Source organism: Melampsora larici-populina (assembly GCF_000204055.1).
Source record: "Melampsora larici-populina 98AG31 unplaced genomic scaffold MELLAscaffold_56, whole genome shotgun sequence".
NCBI lineage: Eukaryota > Fungi > Basidiomycota > Pucciniomycetes > Pucciniales > Melampsoraceae > Melampsora > Melampsora laricis-populina.
Genome location: NW_006768820.1, coordinates 383,216 through 404,472, shown reverse-complemented (window position 1 = coordinate 404,472; position 21,257 = coordinate 383,216). Strand labels below are relative to the sequence as shown.

Here is a 21,257-nt window from a genome sequence, read left to right as displayed (position 1 = left end):
AAAATCATACCTATCATAGGTCATGATTGTCTCCGTTGAGTAAGTCTTTCAAGTGTATCATGTAAATAGATCATCTGTCAGTTATCCTCTTTTTATCAATTTGAACTCTGGATATTTGTATACATAGCAATGGAATTCAAATACGCATGTGCCTCTACTTGACCTGAGCTACGATGTGATCAGTCAATCCGAGAAGATAGCTCTAACATGAAGGATTGAAGAATCGTCTCTACTTGCCTGAAAGTTAAACTGTATCAAGTAAATGTATGATTAGAATTCGGTGGCTCGATACAGGACCATGGAATGTGCCCATGGATGTGTCTGACCCAAAATCCGACTTTTTTCATCAAGTTTTTGGGCCATAGAAGGACTACACTAAGTATACCTTGTCGACAAGTACAGGAGCGCAAACGATGCGCCTGGATAAGGGCTTTCGAATCCACTAGATTTTAACCCTGTAGCACCACTGCTTGCCAAGCTAATCCAATGCACCACCCTAAAACATCAAAGTCGGATTTTGGTCTTGAGTGGCAAAAAAAATTGTGCCATTGATCATGGGTATCGAGAAAGTTAACAATGACTTTGAATCTAACTTGTGATAATCGGGTAAGAGAAAATAAAAAATCGCGTTGGATTCTGAAAAAGTTGATGGACTTTCAGATCAGACCAAACTCTCGACCTGAAATGTGTATTTATGCCAGAGTGCAAGAAAGATTATCAAATGTGATCCTTACTTGTTTTACTGTTCAGAACTGGGAAATCTTGTATGATCAACTTATTGCTGGGGCCTCTTGACTCTTATATAGAAAATTGTCAAACAGGGTAGAAATGTTGATTTGATTGGCGTCTTTTCAGATCACAAAGGTACATAAAGGCCTTGAGTGATTGATCTGTCTGCCAAGGAAAAACAGTTTGAGCGTATGAATCTGGTGGCATCGGTCGATGACAATTTGTGGACACGGCATGGGTTAGCGAAGGAACGACTTCAATCACCTGCCAATTGTAACGATACGAGTCTGTGAAAGAGAACAAGTTGAAGGAGTGTGTTTATTCTCATCAAGTGATCGACAACAGTTATGAGTAAGATACATGAAGGATTGAAACTATGATAAAGCACAAGATCAAAAGTAACAAATGAGCCTAGATGATGAAAGGATGTGAAACAGAGAAAAGAGATACAAGTGAAGCAGAAGAATCAAACGCGGGATCGAGGCGATGAGCTAGGAAAAAGACAGATCATGAAATAGCTAATCATTCATGAGAACTTGAAGCAGTAGTACTAGCGGCAGTGTAAGTAGAACCGATATCTCCAAATCTGATGTTGGAGTACTCAACCGAAGCATCGGGGTGGGCACCTTCAACTGTCTTGGGCACACCTGAAGCCGGATCACAGTTTCCTCGAGACACACCAGGTTTGTTTCCCTTGTTGAGAGGATAATTGGATTGTAACCAAAGCAAGTTGGCATCGTGATCGTCTATTAAGAGAAAAAAAGAATTAAGAATCAGTAATAGAACTAGAACTAGAAAGAATTGAATCTGTTGGATCAACTTACCCCAAAGACTCATGACCAAAACCATTCCTCTTTGCATTGCAGCACCCATAGCTTTAAGACCACCTTTAGCCGTAAAATCATTCTTATCATCAAAAAGTTTCTTCTCAGCTTCACAATAAGCATCAGTGATCGAATCGAATTTCTTCAATTCAGGACCACGACTACGAGAATTACCAATGACTTTTCCATTTTGAACATATAATCGACGGATCTCAACCAATTCACCAGTTGCAGTATGATCTTTAGTAATGAATTGAGTGACGACGGTAAACTTTTTAGTAGTATCGATGCGTTTACCAGGTCCATAGAATCCATGATTTCCAAGTCGATAGGAAGCATAATCACATCCATCCTTGTCACAGAGTCCACCATATCTGTTTGCTGGACTATCACCACATAATGCTCCTGTACAACTCTTGGGACCAGTAAGACCTTTACAAGTATGAGCAGTGAAAGCTTGAGAGGCTGAGTTGGCTTCCCAGATGTCCATCTCGTAACAACAAGATCCAACACTTCCAGTTCCTGAATTCATGTCCGTAGCAGATGGTTTCCAATTCTCAACATTAGCCTAGATGAAAACGAAATGAGATGTTAGTAATAAATAAAATCAAAAGAATTTTTTTTAAATAAGATTGATTCTAATCTTACCTTTCCATCAATGAACTTGACATCATGAGGGCATTGAGCATCACAATAACCCGTACCATACTTAGCACCAGCCTTGTTAGTTGGAAACTCTTTCAATCCACCATCTTCAGACATCTCAGCAAAGTAAAGAGCTCCATTGATACCACAAGGTAAGTTACTAACATCTACATCAAAGGTGAATTCTTGATTCTTAAGTTTAAACATCTTATACTTATCATCACCAGCCATCATATAAACTCGAGATCCGATGTTAGTAGAATAAGGACCATGAGTAACAAACTTCATCTTGAGAGCGTCACCCGTAGAAGTGATACCATAGGTTCCAGGATAATCAGCTCCATCAAGTGCACAACTCGTTGCACACTTTGTCGGATCACTACAAAGCGTTTTATCCCAAGTTTGTCCAGTATAACAGTTACTTGAAGTATTGGCTGCATGAAGCCATCGCCAATTTGCATCGAGTGTAACCTTTGATGCGGTTTTTTGACAACCACCTCCTTTGGTACAAGTCTGGAAGGAAAGAGCAGGTGGGTTTTCAGCTGTGTTGGTTCCGGCTAATTGACCTTGTCCGAATCCAAGAAGATGAACAAGTACAGCAGCAAAAACAAATGACATCTTGTTTGAAGAAACCATGATGGATGGATGCGAAAGAGCAAAAAGTAAAAAAAGTGGATGTAGGTAAACTGCTTAGCAGACGAATCAAACGTAAAGAAAAACTTGTTTTGGTAAGTGAAAGGAGTATGTGGAAAAACTTGTGTTGAGAAAAAAGTTGAAAATTTGAAAGAATTGGTGCAAAGTAAATTGACTCAGTCTGATGAATGAAACGATATATGAAAGAAAGAATGAGGTCTGAGGAAAGAATCAAAAAGCCATCCACTTTGACCACGTCTTTATACGAAATTCCACTACATATATTTCAACGTGAAGTAGCTACTTTTTCTCATTCATCATTCTGTAGGGTCAACATTCAAGATGGTAGGCAGGGTTTTTGCTGAAAATCCTTGCGGATCATCTTTTGGCGTATAACGACAGACCCTAAAACCCAGCGCTGCGCTTATTGTATCATCACACAATCAGCTCGAATATGATGTGACAGAAGTGAAGCAGATCAGAGAAGATCCCTTTTGTGGTGGTATGCAATTAAAGTCTAGGCGACTATAGAGAGGGACAAGGTGAAGTATGTACCAATCACGAGTAGTATCGTTGCAATTGAACCCCTTGGTTGTACTGTCGTGGCAAGATGAACGTGGCAAAATATCAAACTTATCCCAATTTAGATATCAAGAGAACCTGGCCTCTTCCTGCATCTGTTTAAGACTTTGGTTATGGATAGGGTCAAGTCATCAGCTGATCTTCAAATTCTTTTAGTCTACCCGACTTTGCAAAAGACTTTTACGGAATTCACTTGGTGATTGTAAACTGATGGTATTCTCAATTCTACTTCAATAGTCATCGACCGTGATCTGATACTGCCAATAGACCAGTTCTCGATGAATGTATTATCCTGGAGAATGACACTTTAGAAATCAAATCCCGTCCTTTCTCTGGGGTCTAATCTTTCCATCTCTTTTGATTGCCTTGAGGATCCACATCTTCTCCACCAACAGTTTCCAGGACCGTTTATCCTGACCCCACGAGTTTTGGAAGGTTTCTGTAAGTCACATAGTCCCTGTTTCACACGAACCACCACAAGCAAAGGATCTCATTCTTTTCAAATCGGTTTAGCCACGTGAGATCATCGAACCTTTCTCTGACACTCGTCCTTTGCGACTTCAATAATCTTGAGTGTGATTGTAATCCAGTTAAAGCCATGAGTTCTGAATAAATTGATCATGAGCCAACTTGACGATCAGATCAAGACCTCAGAGCCTAAACCACCACCAATGGATCTCGATCCTCAGAGCTAACAACCACATCCCATCGATCTCCCTGTTCATCCTTCTGATCCTCACGCAAAAGTTCTCTTAACCTATCCTTTAAAACCTTTCCAAGAAAGAACCTTTCTGAATTCGAATGCGAAGTCAAAATCACATGAACCCCACGCGCATTTGCTCTTAAGACTTCATGCTGTTCAACCAACCCCCCCAAAAAAACCCATCATCAGACTCGAATCTCTCTTTTCATCTGATTCTTGTCATCAAGATTGAATCAAGAAGGTGATTTTTTTTGGAAGTCATTAGAACACTTACATGAGACATTTCTCCGGTCAGAAACACATCACAGGATGTTCCAAGAGCTTCACAGATCGAAGCACCTGATCCAGCACAAACACCCACTGATCGAATCAAAGACTGACCAACACTAGACCGAGCAAGTTGAACTACGAAAACCAGATTGCTTTGTAAGATATCAGTCAAAGTTCTTGGAAAAAGATTAAATTAAAGTAAGAACCAGGATTTCGAAAAAATGAAAAAACGAAAAATTACAAACCATGTGAAAGATTAAGTCCTACTTTACACCGATTAACGATTTCCATTAAACTAACTTGTTGATCTGACTTAAATGTAACCCTACGACCAGAGCCCATTCCGATCCCTTCCAAGGGAATCCCATTAATCAATTCACCATTGATAGAAAAAATTTCATGATGAGAAGCTGGATTTGGATTTGGATTGGATGGATTGGTTGAAACGATTTGACATAGATGATCATTGATACCACCGATGACTGAATCTAAGCTAGTATGTGGAGAATAAACACTAAACCAAACCAAAAGAGAAAGCAAGATGAGCTTATTGTTTTGGTTGATGAGAAAAGATTTAATGAAGTTACCTAATTCCATTGGTAATACAATTCAATAAGATTTCTTGTAAATGATCTTGAGTAGTAATCGATTTTAAAGGTTTAAAGATAATCGGATGATAAGTTACAATCACACCAATCTTAAAACGTTGATCTAAAGCTTCCAGTAAGACTGCTTTAGTTAAATCAATCGTCAATAATACATTTGTTAATGATTTGTTTTCAATAGGTGATTCGATTAAGATGCCTGTGTTATCCTATTGAAATGAACATCAAGTTAAGAGATTAGTTGGTGATGATGGTTTGGTTTTTGGATAAAGGTCTTACCCATTTTTCAGCTAATGAAGTGGGTGATATCTTGTTGAATGCTCGTTGAACTGATTTAAGAAGTCTGGTCATCTTGGATCAGTTGATGAACTGTTTTATGACAAAGTCTTTGAAGAAGTGATGAGTGTTACATGTAAGCATTCGATCACTATATCGAGGTTTCATTCTCTTCTCTCTGTCTCTGTCTCTGTCTCTGTCTCTGTCTCTGGCTGCTTGATGAGTCATGACCAAGTACTAAAAACCTCAAGATGTTCTTCAATCGAATGCTTTTACTGATCGGTTCTGGTTTATTCTTAAACTCAGCTTACTCAGTTTATGCAGAAAGAAGTTTGTAATTTCTTTCAACAAATCAAAACCAACATCAACTTACGATTCAAATGCTTTTTCTTTTTTGATCGATAGTTCTTTTACACGGTAGTACAACATTAAATTACATTCCATCAACCAATGTACTTCTCTTCTCTTCTTGAACCCACACCGAATTCTTTCTCTCAAAAAACTAATCATCATCATCTTTTTCTTGTTCTTTTCTAGCTAATCATTCAATTATCAATCTCATTCATAATCATAACAATCGGAATCATACTATCATCTCCAAACCTACAAGACATCTATTGGAAAACTCAACTAAAGAAAAGGTAATCTACATCCTCTAAAAAAACCTATCAAACCCACCAAAGAAAGAAAGACTGATGATTTTTTTTGGGGCGGTTTAGATCTATTGATGAATTTGATTCGAAACTTGGATTTATTAATCTTCAGAATCGATCCAGTATTCTTTTAAAAAACCATTGAAAAAAATATATCTCTATCTCTCTATCCTAGGTTTTGAGTTAAATGATCAAGATTATAAAAGTGATCTGTTGATTGAAATTTATATGATTTTCTTGTAGGAGTGTATGAGTTTAAACTTATGATAAACTTAAAACCCTATGTTGTAAGATAGTTATAAAAATGTCTTTGGTTATATAGTAAAGGCTTTACAAATGTTGATCAGTTGAAAATTTAATCCTGGTCTTTTTTTTTTTCTGTTTTTTATATTTTGGTGTGATGTGATGAATCGATAAATAATGAAAAAACAAATGAAACAAAACATTGGTATATGGTGGCATTCATCTTGATTTATTTGTAGTTGGATCACAATTCTTTTTAAGGTTAAGTACAGAGTTTGGATTGAATCAATTCATCATGAGAATGATCGAAGGAGATAAGTAATCAATGCTGAGTCAGAGACTAGAGTGAGTGCGATTGAGTATGTAAGCATTTGTGAAATCTGATGGAAATTCAAGTTGACATGTTGTGATTTGAAATTTCAAATTACCAAATCTAAATTCTACTCTTCAGATTTACCGTATCACTTCCATCACCCATCACTCATCCATCCACTTCTCACTTCTCACTTATGGCGACACTTTCTCAATCTCAACAATCAAATCAAAATCAAAATCAAAATCAAAATGAAATACCTGATAACTTATACACTTATGCTTTCTCGGTAATCTATCATTCTCATCTGAATCAATCCATCAAACTGACTTTTACTTTCACTTTCATCATTCGATATCTAGTCACTTCCACCTAGAAAAGCTCATAACACTCTGATCGATCGACTCAAATCAGCTAAACATTTCAATGAAGAATTATCAGATTATTTTAAAGATCGATTATCCATCGAAGATCAATATGTGAAATCTTTATTAAAACTATCCAACAAACCAAATGGAATCTTTAATCTTGGAAATCAAGCTCATTCAAGTATCACCACCACAAATGAAGAAGAAGAAATCCTGGGTGGGATTTCAAAAATCAAACAATTACTTCAATCTGAATTGATCGATATCATGGATTCTCATGCTAAATTCCAGATTAAAGTTCATGCTCAAGTTGAATCTTCATTTCGTAATTTCGATACTCTAACTCATTTGAATTGGTCTCAGATCACGAGTTTAGAAGATAATTTAAATCTGACCATTCAGAATTGTGAAGATTTAGAAGCTAAATGGCATAAATCTAAAGCTAAACTTAATAGGACGAGTAATATTAAAAAAATTCAAAACTTACAACTTCGTTTAACAGAAGAACAAAAGAATTTAAATCAAGCTAAACAACTTTATATTGATCAAGCTCCTATGATTTATGATTCTTATCAAAGATTCGATCAAACAAGACTCTTGAATCTCATTGAGACTTTAACCAAGTTTGAGACCATTCAATCTGATCATCATCGTGAAAAACTCGAAATCTTTGAACGATCAATGTCCAATTTAATCAGTTTTAATTGTAGAGAAGAAATGGAAAGATTTGTCATTAGAAATGGACTTATTACTCAGACTGTAGCTGAGCCTCGTTCTCCTAATGGTGATCATCTCGATTCTCAACATACTCCTAGCTCTCCAGGATCTCATTACTCAGCTCCTTCATCTAATCCACTCAAACCTCGTCATCCTTTACATACGTCTGCTGATCGGGAGCATACCACTGCTCTCGCTGAATTCTTATCTGCAAGTCTATCTGAACCTGGTCATCGAACTCGAAATCACATGACATCCTCTGCATCTACCCATCATCCTAATCACACCTCAATCAATCAACTTACTACACCCAACGTCTCTGCTCCGGTTCGATCGGATACCATGGAAGTGGACGCCTCCACTTGTTCCTTACCGTCACGCGATCTATATGTGCAACGTCAGCCATGTCAGTACACAGCTCTTCTTCATTTGAATTCCATCGCTGATCTTTCAGTCAGACCCTCTATATCCAACAGCTAGCAAATCGATGTCCTACGCGCAACGAGTCGGTTCACCTGGTACTCTAACTCGCCTACGTACTAGCCCTTCGTCTCGATCGATCAGTTCAAACGCAAAGCCAGGTTCATCACATTCTCTGACTGACAAGATCTTCAGCAAATCACGTTTCACCAATCTCCTTGCGCGTAACTCGGGGGATGAGTCCACCATCTCACAGGCAAGACAATCATTTGCAGCACGTCTCGGAGAAGGCCATCGATCGAAAATGTCCCACTCTTCTTACAATCTTCCAGGACATTCGATTCCTGCTCGTCCAACTCATCATCGAAACTCAAGTGGAGCTAATTCAACATCCGGCCCATGTCAATCTAATCTATACAATATGTCAGAAATGGAAAATGGAGTAGAAGAAGAACCCATTGAAGAAGAAGAACATACGCCTTCTAGAAACGGAAGATTAGGTTCATTACACTTGAATTCATCTACAATTCTTCCTAAACGGAAAGCGTCTCGTTCGGCTCCTTCTTTACCTCCTCCTTTACATCCAGATGAGGTTCCACCTCTTCCAGTGATCTCGAATACACTTGACCATACAAGAGTAGATGCTGAAGGTTTTACTATTCCACCTGATGATCGAGATCGGAAGCCTTGGGAGAGTCATCATGGGAAATCATCAGAGGTCTTGGAAGAGGAAGAAGATCCTAATCCGAATCGAGGAAACCAAGGGGTGTATAAAAAGTAAATCTTTTAGTTCGATCATCATTGATTTAAAGAATTCAATTGACGTGTTTTTCTTCTTCTTCTTCTCATTCTAGTGTCAGAAACAGTCGATCAACAGGTGCATTAGGTGCTTTAGCTCAAGTTGCTATTAAACCCACTTCTTCAAGTCCGATCTATGAATCTGATTCTGAAAGAATAGCTGCATTTCAAAAGATTCAAAACACACTCTCATCTGGTCCCTCTCAAAACTCTCTTGGATCTTCTACCAACCGAGCGATTTCAAAACGTCGATCTGCATCAGGTTTAAGAGGTAGAAGAGCTGATGGTAGAGGTATGACGATATATGATGCTCCCAAGTTTACTCAATCTGTAGTACAACTTCAACGAAGCGGATCGAATCCAGTCCGAGAGAACAGTACTGAAAACGTTTCATTGAGTTTTGTAAGAGATGCCAAGATGTTGAAGAAGAAAACAGAAGAAGGAATCCAATCGAATTCGAATTTAAGAAACCCGAAAAGGGTGGGAACGAATCCGTTTATGTCGTCTATTCCACTTTCTTCACCGGTAGAAGAACCTCAAGTTTTAAATCAGAGTGATACAGAAGATGACAGTTCGAAGATCCCTACCTCTGAATCCTCTTCACAACCATTATCACTTTCTCAACCTCCTTCTGCTTTATCACTTTCTCAACCTCCTTCTGCTTTATCACAACTTCATTTCGAACCTCATCATGGAAACAAAAGAGCACTAGAGAAGAGTCGAGCCAATAGTGTGGTGTCTTCAATGTCATATCAAACTGCCGGAGGCTTTCATTTCTCTTCCAATCATCCATCCTCTAGTCTTAATGGAACCAATCCGTTCTTGAATCGATCCTTTTCACCCGCCATTAATCATCTCAATGGATCTGCACCGAATCATCCTTCAATCTTTTCGTATGGAGGATCGAATCAAGTAGGAAGAAGTTTGAGTTCAAGAGATTTACCTAACTATGCTCATCATGGATTAACAGGTATCATTAAAGAAACTTTAAATGTTTTGATGGATCAAGGAAGGATTAGTAAACTATTAATATTGGGAGAAATCAAATTAGTTTGGAGAGGATTGATTGATGAAGCGCCGGAAGAAGAAGAGCGAAAGAATCCAAGATGGGTTTATTTTAAGATACGTAATTTTGATCGATTGGAAAAAGTGACTTGGATACATCCATCGATTCGAAAGATTGGAAATCGAAAAGATCATCATGGAGAATATCTTGTGGATTTCAATGGGATGAAGAAAGAAGAGATGAGTGAAGGAGGTAGAAATGGATTGACGATTATAAAGTATCGAATTTATTTTGATCAACAAGGTTTGGATCAAGAAGACGATGATCAAGAAGATTATGTTCAAGCTTTCTTGCCTGTTTTGGTCGTGCCTAGATGGAGAGCATTTAAATCTAAAACAGAATTAATTTTAAGCTACGAAAGGAATATGAATTTTCAAGGATTTTCTAAAGATCAAGATCAAGATCAAGAAGAGAAGAGAGGAATCGAAATTGAAGGATTCGAAATGAGTAGTATACTTTATAATCCGAATGATTTCCAAACCAAACCTTCACATTTGATACGAAAAGAAATCGAAAGTCTTCAAGTGATTCCAGCAGGAGAATGGGATGAGAAAGAGAACCGGATGAGATGGAAGATAGGGATGATTGATTTGAACGGGAGTGTTCAAAGGATTGTAGGAAGGTTTAATCATCCTACTAAGAAGCATGAAGAAAGTGGGGAGAGTGAAGAAAGGAAAGAGAATGAAGAATCAGATGGAATCGAATCTAATGAGTTTGTGAGAAGGAATTGTGGACCGGTTCAGGTTAGGTTTAAGATGAAGGGAAGTTGTTTGAGTGGGATCGGATTAGAAGTTTTAAAGAAGAAAGGAAAAGGAAAAGTAGAAGAAGGGGAAGGGGAACAGGAAGAGGAAGAGCAGGAAGATGGGGAAGAAGGGGAAGAGCAGGAAGAAGATGGGGAAGAAGATGGGGAAGAGCAGGAAGAAGATGGGATAAGGATTGAAAAGTTTGAAGATGTGCTGATGGAAGCTGTGTGTGGGACTTTTTTGGCTAGATGATTGGGATTTATTGATTTTTTTTTTTTGGATTTGATTTGATTTGATTGAAGAGGAAGGTAGTCAAAGAAGGTATAGAAAAAGAACGGGGTTTGGGGCTTGAGGTTTGATGATGTATAGGGGTTTTGGATATAGATTAAAAATAGATGAGGAAAGAAAAGAAAAGAGTAGAATAGAATAGAGTAGAATAGAATAGGAAAGAGAAGAATAGGAAAGAAAAGAATAGGAAAGAAAAGAATAGGAAAGAAAAGAATAGGAAAGAAAAGAATAGGAAAGAATCGAATAGGAAAGAATCGAATAGGAAAGAATCGAATAGGAAAGAATCGAATAGGAAAGAATCGAATAGGAAAGAATCGAATAGGGGTGGTTTATTGGGATTTTCGGAATTCGTTTTTTTGTTGATTCTTTATTCTTTATTCTTCATTCTTCATTCTTCATTCTTCATTCTTCATTCTTCATTCTTTATTCTTTATTCTTCATTCTTTATTCTTCATTCTTTATTCTTCATTCTTTATTCTTCATTCTTTATTCTTCATTCTTTATTCTTCATTCTTTATTCTTTTTGATTTGATTTGGTTCTATTATTTTTTATTTAGATTTCTAGTTTCTTTATAAATTCAATCAATCATAAAAGTATATTGATTATATAGTTTAAGTATAAGATCCTTCATGACTTCTTTTTCTTTGTAATCAAATCGTTCTTTTTTTCTTACATCTACAATCTTTTATATCTCTACAATCATTTTTATCTCTACAATCATTTATCTCTACAATCATTTATCTCTGCAATCTTCTCTTCATTTATCTCTACAATCTTCTCTTCATTCATATATACAATCTTATATTTTCTTATATTTCTGTGATTTGTGTATATATGTATATAATATCGGATATATTTCTTTGAAATCGTTCTTTTTCTTTTGCTTGATTCTTGAAAGGTTTTTTTTTTTTTTGGTTTTATGAATACTGATGATTTAACCAAAACCAAAAACAGTTGTGGGTTTTTTTTTTTCATCATTATTGTTATTATTTCTTATCATCATATGTAGTTTTTTTTTTGGTTTTATTTAGGTTGCAATTTATTTTATAGATTCAATGGAGGAATGGTTTTTTTGGTTTGGTTCTTGATTAAGAAATCTTTTACAATTTTTCATAAGTTTATTTGATTCTGGTCATGATTTTGAGCCGTACGGAGTCCGGATCATATTTTCAAGCAAGTTTTGCTTGAGTGCCACTTGTTGTAGTACCACTGTAAATTGACCAATTTGAGATGTTGACTGGTTCATACTCAGTATATACATACACGCTCGCTGAGCCCATTAAAATCATTTGGTCATAGTATTTATGTATTAGAATCAAACCTGGCTGGGTCGGGACTCGGAAGAGGTGCTTTAAGTTGCAGGAATAGTATTGGTTGGTTGGATGAAGTTTCTGATTGAGATTTCAAGGAGAGTTTTAAATTCTAGAGTTTTAATTGACTAAGTGTGTAGTGTTATGTACTTAAGAGTACCAGTTGGATTTCTGGAACCTAACCGATTTGAATGATTTTATTTTTTTAAAATTTCTCATCACTTCAAACCCAACCTATCTTTGATTATTTTATTAAAAATGTCACAAACTTCAAATCAGGATCACTCAAACCTAATCAACAAGAACACTATCACCACTACTGCTGAATCAGAACTACCAACCAATGAAGAAAGTCTATCAATCTTAGAATCAATTCATCAACTTCAATCAACTTCAATCAACAATAACAATAGCAATAGCAACAGTAGTACTCCACTTCAATTCACTTCAACTTCTCTGGCTGATTCAATTCATCAACTTCATTCATCTTTACTATCAAACTCAACCTCATCTGATCCTAACCTTGACCCTTTTCTAGCTTCACTTCATCAACTAACTTCATCTTCAACTTCATCATCTACTCTCATCACAACTGCTCCCATCGATTCCTCACTTCCATCTCTCGAAATACCTACTTCGGAAGCTGAAGTTCATTCTCAACTCTTCTCTCTCGACTTTGATCATTCATCTGTACTAGACGATCATCAACTTCGTTCACTCCTCTTTCCAGATGAATCGGATCCTCAACCACAAACTCAGTCAACTAGCTCGCTTCCTGATCCTACCTTTCACCCTGATATCCTTCTCTCAATACCTTCACAATCTCCAACTGCTACTCAGCCTTCTGAAGAGTTCTCAAACCTACAAGATTCACTCAAGAATAGCACCACTACTACTACTGAGACTCAAACCGCTTCAAGATCTCAATCTATACCTCTCTTAGACCAATCAGAAGCTCATCAAGACCTTACTCAAGAAAGACTCCCTACTACTACTACTACTTCCAAACAAATCAAACTTCCAAAAGCAAAACTAACTCAATGTAATCAACTTAGAGAAACGGCTGAGAAAGCATTAGAATCGGTATGGGAAATCTTGGGTGAATCTGGTTTGGAAGACCAACTTGAGATCGATTCGAGTTCGACTATCGAATTGAAAATCACTCGTGGATTGGATCGACAATTTGGAGAATTACATGGTAAATTGAAGTTTGAATGAATTGATTTTTTTGAAAAACATAGACCGATGGCGCTCATTTTGAATGATCTCTGTTCTTGATCGGATCACTCATCTTATACCAATCCAATCCCTTCTGTATTCCATCTACAGACGCTAATCAAACCGAACTTTTTTCTTTTGAATTGACCTCTAGCCCTTTCAGCCCCGTTCAAAATCGAAGACCTAGCCTTAATCTGGCCTCAATGTATGACCAACAAAGCCTTAAAACAATCATATCATTCAGGACCTTCACCGGCCTATTTTGCCATTCGAAAAGCGAATATTGCATTTGTGATTGAATATATTTTGTATGCTATGCCGGGTGAAGAAGCGTATGGAAAGAATGATATCGTCTTTGCTTGTGAAGGTTTCTTGCCTTTGGTTTTGGATCGTGGATTGGTTCAGGATGAAGAAAGTTGGAAGTTGTTTAATGAATTGAAAGTTCAAGTTGAGTGGTGGAATTTTCGTTTCATGGTGAATTTGATGAATTTGATGTTTAAAGATTTTCTTGCTTTTTTTTGGATTGGATTAGATTTATATTCAACGACTTGATCAGGGTGGTCCAGAGGAAGCTAATAGTCGTGTGTTACCTAACTTGTTTGTGGAGAGCCTTTCGAGTTATTCAGGTGTGGAGATTGAAGCTACAGTTGAAGCAGCCTTTGAAGCCTTTGCCAATCAAACCAAGGCTGAGGTGAGTGAATTGATTTAATGAAAAGTATGAAACCGATTTTGAAACTGATTGAGAATCATTGACTTGATCTTAGCTTGTAGCAGCAGAAGCGGATTTAGATCAACTTCGAAAAGATCATCCTTACATTCCATTTGCGATCTCTGCACTTAGGTTATTAAGAAGATGTCAAAAGAGATTAGATGAAGAACAAGAAAGATGGGAAGAAGGATTGAAGTTGAAGACTAATCGATTGATGATGATGACAGATGGTGAATTGAGTACCGTTCAAGATGGTCAAGTTGAATTATCAATGAATTCTAAAAGGAAAAGGAAAAGGAAATCAAATCATCGGAATCCGACTTTACAAAGAACTGATGATAAACATTCTGAAGTGGAAGAGACGCGGGAGATGTATGAAGGGATGGGAGATGGATCTTTGTTGCAAGAACAAGGTGAGAGTCAGATGGGATATACCGATCATCATGGATTACAGTCAGTCATTTTTTTTTCGAAAGCAAAAAGCCTAGTTCTTTTTACAGATCATGATGGTTTATTGATTCGAATTTAATTGGGATCGGTAGTCATGATGATATTAATGTGGGACAACATTCGAGAGATGATGAAGATGATCCAGATGGAGATCCTGAAGGTAAAGGGTAAGTCAAACTAAACTGACCGAAAAAAACAAGAAAAAGCCGATTGAAAAAGTCAAGAGATGAATTGAATGATTTTTTTCGATTTCGATTTCCAATCAGACGATATAATCCATATAGATTAGGTAGAGGTAAAGGACCAGCAGCAGCACCTAGAAGAAGATGGACACAAGAAGAATATGAATTGTTATTAGAAGAAGTTAGATTACATTCTAATAAGTATGATTGTATGGCACAAATCATTAAACGACATGGGAAACATGGAGAGATCTCAGATGTATTGAGAGATCAAAATAATGTGAGTTTAAAGGATAAAGCCAGGAATGTAAGTGAGAGAGAATTTTTCCTTTTGTGTGTGAAGCGAGGATTGGAGGATTGGATTTTGATTGATTGATTGGATTTTTTTTTGGGGGGGGAGGTTAGTTGACAATGGAATGGTCTAGACATGGGTATCCAGAAGATAAACCATGGTTGAAAGAAGCTTTTGCAAGGTTTGCAGTCAAACCACGGAGTCATGGACAACCACATCATGGTAGAAGGATTGGAATTGAAGAAGATATCAATATGGATCAAGAAGAAGGAGAAGAAGTCGTCGAAGGAGAAGGAGAAGATCAGCATGGGATTAGGATGGGAAGTGGTGAGATGGTCTTGGATCCTCAGATGGTCTTGATGGATCCGATTAGTTTACCTGTTAAGAAGAAAAGTAAAAGAAAAAGAAGGCTACCCGAGGGTGGTTTGGAGGAAGTTGGAAATCAGGAGATCTTGGTTAGTGATGGTTTGATTCAGGTTTATGGAGATCGAGATCGATTGGAAGATAGGTTTGAAGATGATCAGGATGTGGAAAGGTTATTTGATCCTGAGTTGTTGTTGGGAAACACTTCGAATCAATTAAATTTAAATCAGAATTTGAATTTAAATCAGAATTTAAATCAAACTCAAAATGGGAATGGGAATTTGAATGATTTGTTGGTGATTCCGGTTTCATTAGAAATAGAAACAGATGTACCTGTTGATCCTTCATTGATTCAATTGTGATTGAGATCACTATATTCCTATATCTCTATATCACTATATCTTTATAAATTGATGATTTTCATTTTAAAAAAAACTCATTTTTTTTTCTTTTTTTTTCTATTGGTATTCTGTACTGTAAGGATCATGAGTTAAATGTTCTTTTCTTCTTCTTCTTCTTCTTCTTCTGCTGTTTGCATGTGGGCATTTATAATTGTGCATGGTTTGTATGATTAGATTCTTAAGAAGTTGAATTACACAAGAATTAAAAAAAACAAGAAAATAGATTGGATGGTTTTGAATTTTGGAAATTGAAAACAAAGGATAGGATGGATTTGAATTTTGGAAATTGAAAACAAAAGGTAGGATGGTTTGGTTTGAACTGAAGGATTTGAATTGGGTTTGGTTTGAATTGAAATGATTGAAAAGTTAGAAAGTTTTTAAAGAAGAGGTAAAAAAGAGATCCAAGAATTTGGAGGTTTCTTGCTTTTTGTTGGTTGAGAGGTTTAGGTTTTTATACTGCCACCTGGCACCATGAGGAAGAGGTGAATTGTTAAAAAAGATAAAGAAGCTTCATGTGAAGTCAAGATCTGTTTCTTCAACTAAAAAATCATTTACATAGGCTTTTTTGGATTTTTTTTCTGAATGAGTTATGGGTTGAGTGAGAGTATATGTAGAGATGTACAGCCCTTTGCATAATTGATGACTTTGAAGAAAAAAAAAACCTTGAGTTTTCAAATGAAAAACCTCGAGTTTTTTTTTGGAAAGTGACCAAGTTTTGTCAACAAGCTGCTGGGTTTTTCAAAAAGTCAGTGAGTTTTTTTTGGAAACCTGGCTCAGTAATTCTAAAAGAGAAAGAGCTCACTCAGTTTTTGAAAAACTCAATGAGTTTTTGAAAAAAAACTCAAGTGTTTTCTCTTTTTCCAAAGTCATCAATTCTGCAAAGGGCTGTATATGTATATAGAAAATCACACCGCGGGAATTAACTCGTTTGAAGCCCGATTGAGTGAAATTTCGGTGTCCGGGTTCGAAATTTCCTCAAATCAAGAAACTCGTTCACAACTTGTTAGCATTAGGTTTGCCAATTTCCCTCGGGCTGTACTGTGTACTCTGCTGGCCCCGTGTATGTACAGTCACATGATAAAATAACAACCCCTTTCACCATTACTCGCCTTCACCTTCCTTTGTCAAGCCTTGATCAACCAGATACACAAGAAAGGAGTTCAGTGGGGAAGTGAGACAGCCAAACCGTTGGAATCAAAGGTTTTGAGAGTGCTGTGTATGTATATGTATTGTAGCGTACTCGAGGGAAATCGGCGAACATAATGCTAACGAGTTGTGAACGAGTTTCACGATTCGAGGAAATTTCGAACCCGGACACCGAAATTTCGCTCAATCGGGTTTTGAACGAGTTAATTCCCGCGGTGTCATAAATTAGATTATCACATATGTATTTAAGAGTTTTGATTATGATTATTTAAGTGTGTATATGTAGTAGAAAATTGATAGAGGTGATATCAAAATGGTATCATTGATGTTTGAGATACAATTACAGTTTCTCAATAAGATATGTTGATTGATTATTTGGTTAAAAGATGGAAAGTCACTTGTTTTTTTTTCAACAAATTTGATGCTTTGATCAGAAGTAAAACAGCTTGATCTTTGCTAAGAGTTGAAATCAATAATGGAAATCAATTAAACACTAGAAGGAGTGATAAAGCCCAAAAGTTTGAAAGACACTAATATTACTAAGATGATACTTTCTTCTTTTTGGGGAACTTGGCCCAAGACTTTCTAAGCTTACATAGTTATTTTGGTTTCTGTAATTACTATGTATCTTGACAATTCAAGTTTAAATAATCATCTTATCATTTTGAGGTTCATTTGTAAATCGTCTTGCTTGGTTTATCAAATTGATTTCACTTACTACATATCATTTCCTTTTCACTTGATTTATGTTTGTTTGCCAGTGATTTCACCTGATTGTTAATCACTCTCTTTCCATCTCACCACATTTTTTCAAAATACCAGATTCTGTTCATGAACAATACAAGCCTACAATTTGACTCAGATATGATGTTTGAATCTTACTTGAAATTGTAGTTGATCTGTGATGAAGGATGAAGTCTTGATGAGACTACAAGGTGAGAAAGAAAAGTGAAGATGAGAAGATAGGGAAGAATGATTGATAAGGTATGTAATGATCTAAACAGTTTGATGTGGTCAACAGCTTTGATCACCAAACTTCAATCATGATAACATCACAATTCAGTTTGATTCTGTACACATTGGATTGCTCACATTCACCAAAGAATGACAAACAAGTTTGATACATCTATATGTAACCTAAGCAGATCTTTAGAACTTAACAGCTTGTTTAAATAAAATTCCTCAAGAGAATCAAAGCTGAATGAAAGTTTTGCAATGAACAGAATACATATATTCATCTCTTTCCAAAAATCATGTTAAAGTATGCTGAGCTTTCAGAAAAACTTGGAGTAATTACAGCCATTCCAATATTTCTTGTTGCTCTGTTTTGAAAAAGAAAAAGTGAAACTCGGTGAAACCTAAGTTTTTACTTGAAAAAACTTTGAAATTGGCTGTAATTCAATGGAAATACAGCCAATTTTCAGGTTTTAACCAGTTAAAACTTAGGTTTTGAGCTCATAAACTTTTTCTTTTCGAAAATGTGAGCAACAAGAAATATTGGAATGGCTGTAGCTCATTGAAAAAAAAATAGTGACTTGACAACTTACTCAAGTATTGGGTGAAAACTGGAAATATGTCAATCTAGACCTGATACTACTAGTACTAACCCATATCAAGTAAGCCTTTCAAAAGACAGACATGTATATATACCATGCACGCATTGTTTGAATTTTTCATCATTGTAAAATGACACACATATAGAGTTGAAATAGATTGACAAGAAAAAAAGGAAATCCATCTTGATCTTCTAATCACAAGAGTCTCTTTCTCTTTTCCAGTATACAGTTGAACCAGTCTAGTCTCAACCACAGGCTGGCCCCAGGTCCGGCCCTGAGACCCAAATTTTGGCCTCTCCAGAATACCTTGGAGGACCTCCGGAAGACCAGACTTGAGCACTTAAGTATTGAACTTAAGTACTTAGGTACTCAGGTTAAGTACTTGAGTACTTAGGTTGAGTCTTATGTACTTAATATTAGGCCACCTAAGGTACCTAGACCCAAATACTGAGGTTTTGGGAAAAAAAAATTGAAAAAGAATTGGCCCATCAGATCAACTTTTCAAGTCATTCCTGACAATAACACCATGTAATAAGCCCAAAAATGACTTATTACATGATGTTTATCAGTATGAGTCATGTGTATAAATTTCTGTAACAAAGTTTTGTTTTTGCAGAGCGGTTGTGGTTGAGACTACACTGGTTCAACTGTATCCTAATAAAAATATTGCAAGAATTAGTATGTTTAGTAATATAGACTCAAGAATACAAAAAACCCATTGCCTACACTTTAAACTTTCTTATGTAACAGATTTTTTTAGGCAAACCAAGTTGTAAAAGTATGCAAAAAATAAGTTTCAGGTGATAAGTTTGGTGGTTTGATTTGTTGAGTGTATCTAGATCTTGAGCTTGGTTTAGGCAATGTTTTATCCAATGTGATAGGTAATAAATGAATTTAAATTGTGTTTGATGTTGGTTTTTAATTTGAATTTGTCATATATTTTGTTTACCTTTTGATTTTGAGTTTTGACTGATTTATATAAGTTTGAAGTGGAATTCATTTAACAGATCATTGGTTGTTTTTCTAGAGGAAAGTTAGATTGTTATTACCTCATTATATCCCCAACTCAACTTTTTTGTAAATTGTCTTTGAATTCTTTCAGTGACAGTACTCTCATCAATCAAGGAGCGGATCTATTTATATAGTCTGAAAGATTATATCTTCACTCACATTGTCATGTAGGATGCAACTTTCTTCTGTTGGTGTTAAGGGGTGGATTGGAATTGAAGGTTGTGAAGGAGTTTGATCAGGTGAGCTAGATGGTTTAGGTACATACATAGGTAGGATGGCACTCAAGGTTTCAGTATAACACATTTTTGGTGGTTGTGATGAACATGTGTTGGGAATAAAAGGAAAAGAAGTCCTGGATTACAATTTTGCATGATGCTGCAGTGGTATTTGAAGAATTCCAAAGGCCTCTTATTGAAACATCCAGTGCACTTCCCCAAACAGCAACATTTCTTGTCAAAAAGTGTTGGCAGGGTTTGGTTTTTGATATATGGGGTATATTTGTCAAAGGTTATTGAAGGGTTTACACCGCAAGATTATTGTGCAACAGATGGACCTTCTCTTTTGGCCACTTTCTTGTGGTTCTGAGATAATTTAATACATTAGCAGTTAAGTACAGGTTTATTCTAGGAGGTGGATTTAGTGTTGCCAGTTGTGGGGTGCAGACAGAATCATACAGATGATATTGTCTTTGTGGAGCAGATGCTGGTATGGGCTTGAGGGATTGGCCTTGGGGTGACACCCTATAAGCCCAGTCAAATGGTACAGAGACATTAGCCCTGGGTACACTAAAATTGATGAGGCCAATCTCATGGTCAAGTTGATAAAACCACCACATCTTCCAATTATGGTAATTGTCAGGTGTTGAGCACTTTTGTTATGTAAGAGCCCAAAGTTAGAGATTGGAAATGGATGGATGAGGTGTTTGCAAAAGTTATACCCCAATAAGCCAGGAATCTGTGTGTGCTGTTTTGTACAACATCCAAGTTGAACAGACAGGACAAAATAGCCCAGTCAAGCCTTTAAGTTTGGGGAGTGGGAGGAAATTTCAGTGTTTGTTGGCCAGGGAATAGTGTGCACAAATGAGCGTTTGGGTCACCATTCTGAGATGCTGAAAAGCAGAATCTGATCAGTTCAAGCTGAGGTCTGGAGGAGGTAATGGCAATTTGTGGCAATACCATTGTTGTATGGAAATGTGAGGTGGTGAGGAATAAAATTTGGTAAGCTTTTGTTGAAACATGGAGGCAATGAAAAAAATGCTGAGCTTATGAAAGGCCTCATTTTGTGTTTGTGAGATCATCCTGTAGGGGTTTTGGACTTGAGTATGTTTGTGTTTGCTTCTTTGTTGAAGGCTTGATGTGTGTGATAAAAATCAAGCTCACCTTACAAGAGCTGAGAGAATGGACTCAATTCAAAACATACCTAGAAAATGAATCACAAAAGTGTCACTTTATGCCAAATTACCATTTATCTATGGTGGGAAACACCAAAGATAAGGAAAGGCTCAAGTAGTACTTTTATATAAAGAGCTCTAAATTGCATGTGGAGTTTGATTTCATTCAAATAGAAAAAACATGAAAGTTGTTCACTGAACTGATCCTAAATGGATACTTTTGAAATGCTGTTGAAAGTAGCCTGGGCTCCTGATCAACAAGTTGAGAATTTGGGGCTTGCATAGAGTTCATAGATCAATCGGGCTTTTCCTCATCTTGGGTGTCTCCGAGTCCCACCATATGTTCCCTTGT

At 36.6% G+C, this 21,257-nt stretch overlaps 3 protein-coding genes across 3 annotated transcripts; 1 reads left to right on the top strand and 2 right to left on the bottom strand.

Annotated features, from left to right (window-relative positions):
* Positions 1-1,251: 1,251 nt before the first annotated feature.
* On the bottom strand, positions 1,252-2,816 carry MlpCel7A1.3 (family 7 glycoside hydrolase; the record flags this gene model as incomplete). The annotated part of the gene is made up of 3 exons (XM_007416008.1): positions 1,252-1,475; positions 1,554-2,121; positions 2,202-2,816. 3 exons carry the CDS (start codon positions 2,814-2,816, stop codon positions 1,252-1,254), a joined length of 1,407 nt encoding a protein of 468 aa, XP_007416070.1.
* A 1,254-nt stretch (positions 2,817-4,070) lies between these two features.
* On the bottom strand, positions 4,071-5,342 carry MELLADRAFT_39595 (uncharacterized protein; the record flags this gene model as incomplete). Its single annotated transcript, XM_007416007.1, has 5 exons — positions 4,071-4,268; positions 4,391-4,521; positions 4,632-4,900; positions 4,974-5,200; positions 5,271-5,342. The coding sequence occupies 5 exons, from the start codon at positions 5,340-5,342 to the stop codon at positions 4,071-4,073; spliced, it is 897 nt and encodes a 298-aa protein (XP_007416069.1).
* A 7,103-nt stretch (positions 5,343-12,445) lies between these two features.
* MELLADRAFT_93108 (uncharacterized protein) lies at positions 12,446-15,763 on the top strand (the record flags this gene model as incomplete). The annotated part of the gene is made up of 7 exons (XM_007416046.1): positions 12,446-13,385; positions 13,560-13,879; positions 13,938-14,096; positions 14,170-14,567; positions 14,657-14,731; positions 14,849-15,053; positions 15,152-15,763. The coding sequence occupies 7 exons, from the start codon at positions 12,446-12,448 to the stop codon at positions 15,761-15,763; spliced, it is 2,709 nt and encodes a 902-aa protein (XP_007416108.1).
* Positions 15,764-21,257: the final 5,494 nt, after the last annotated feature.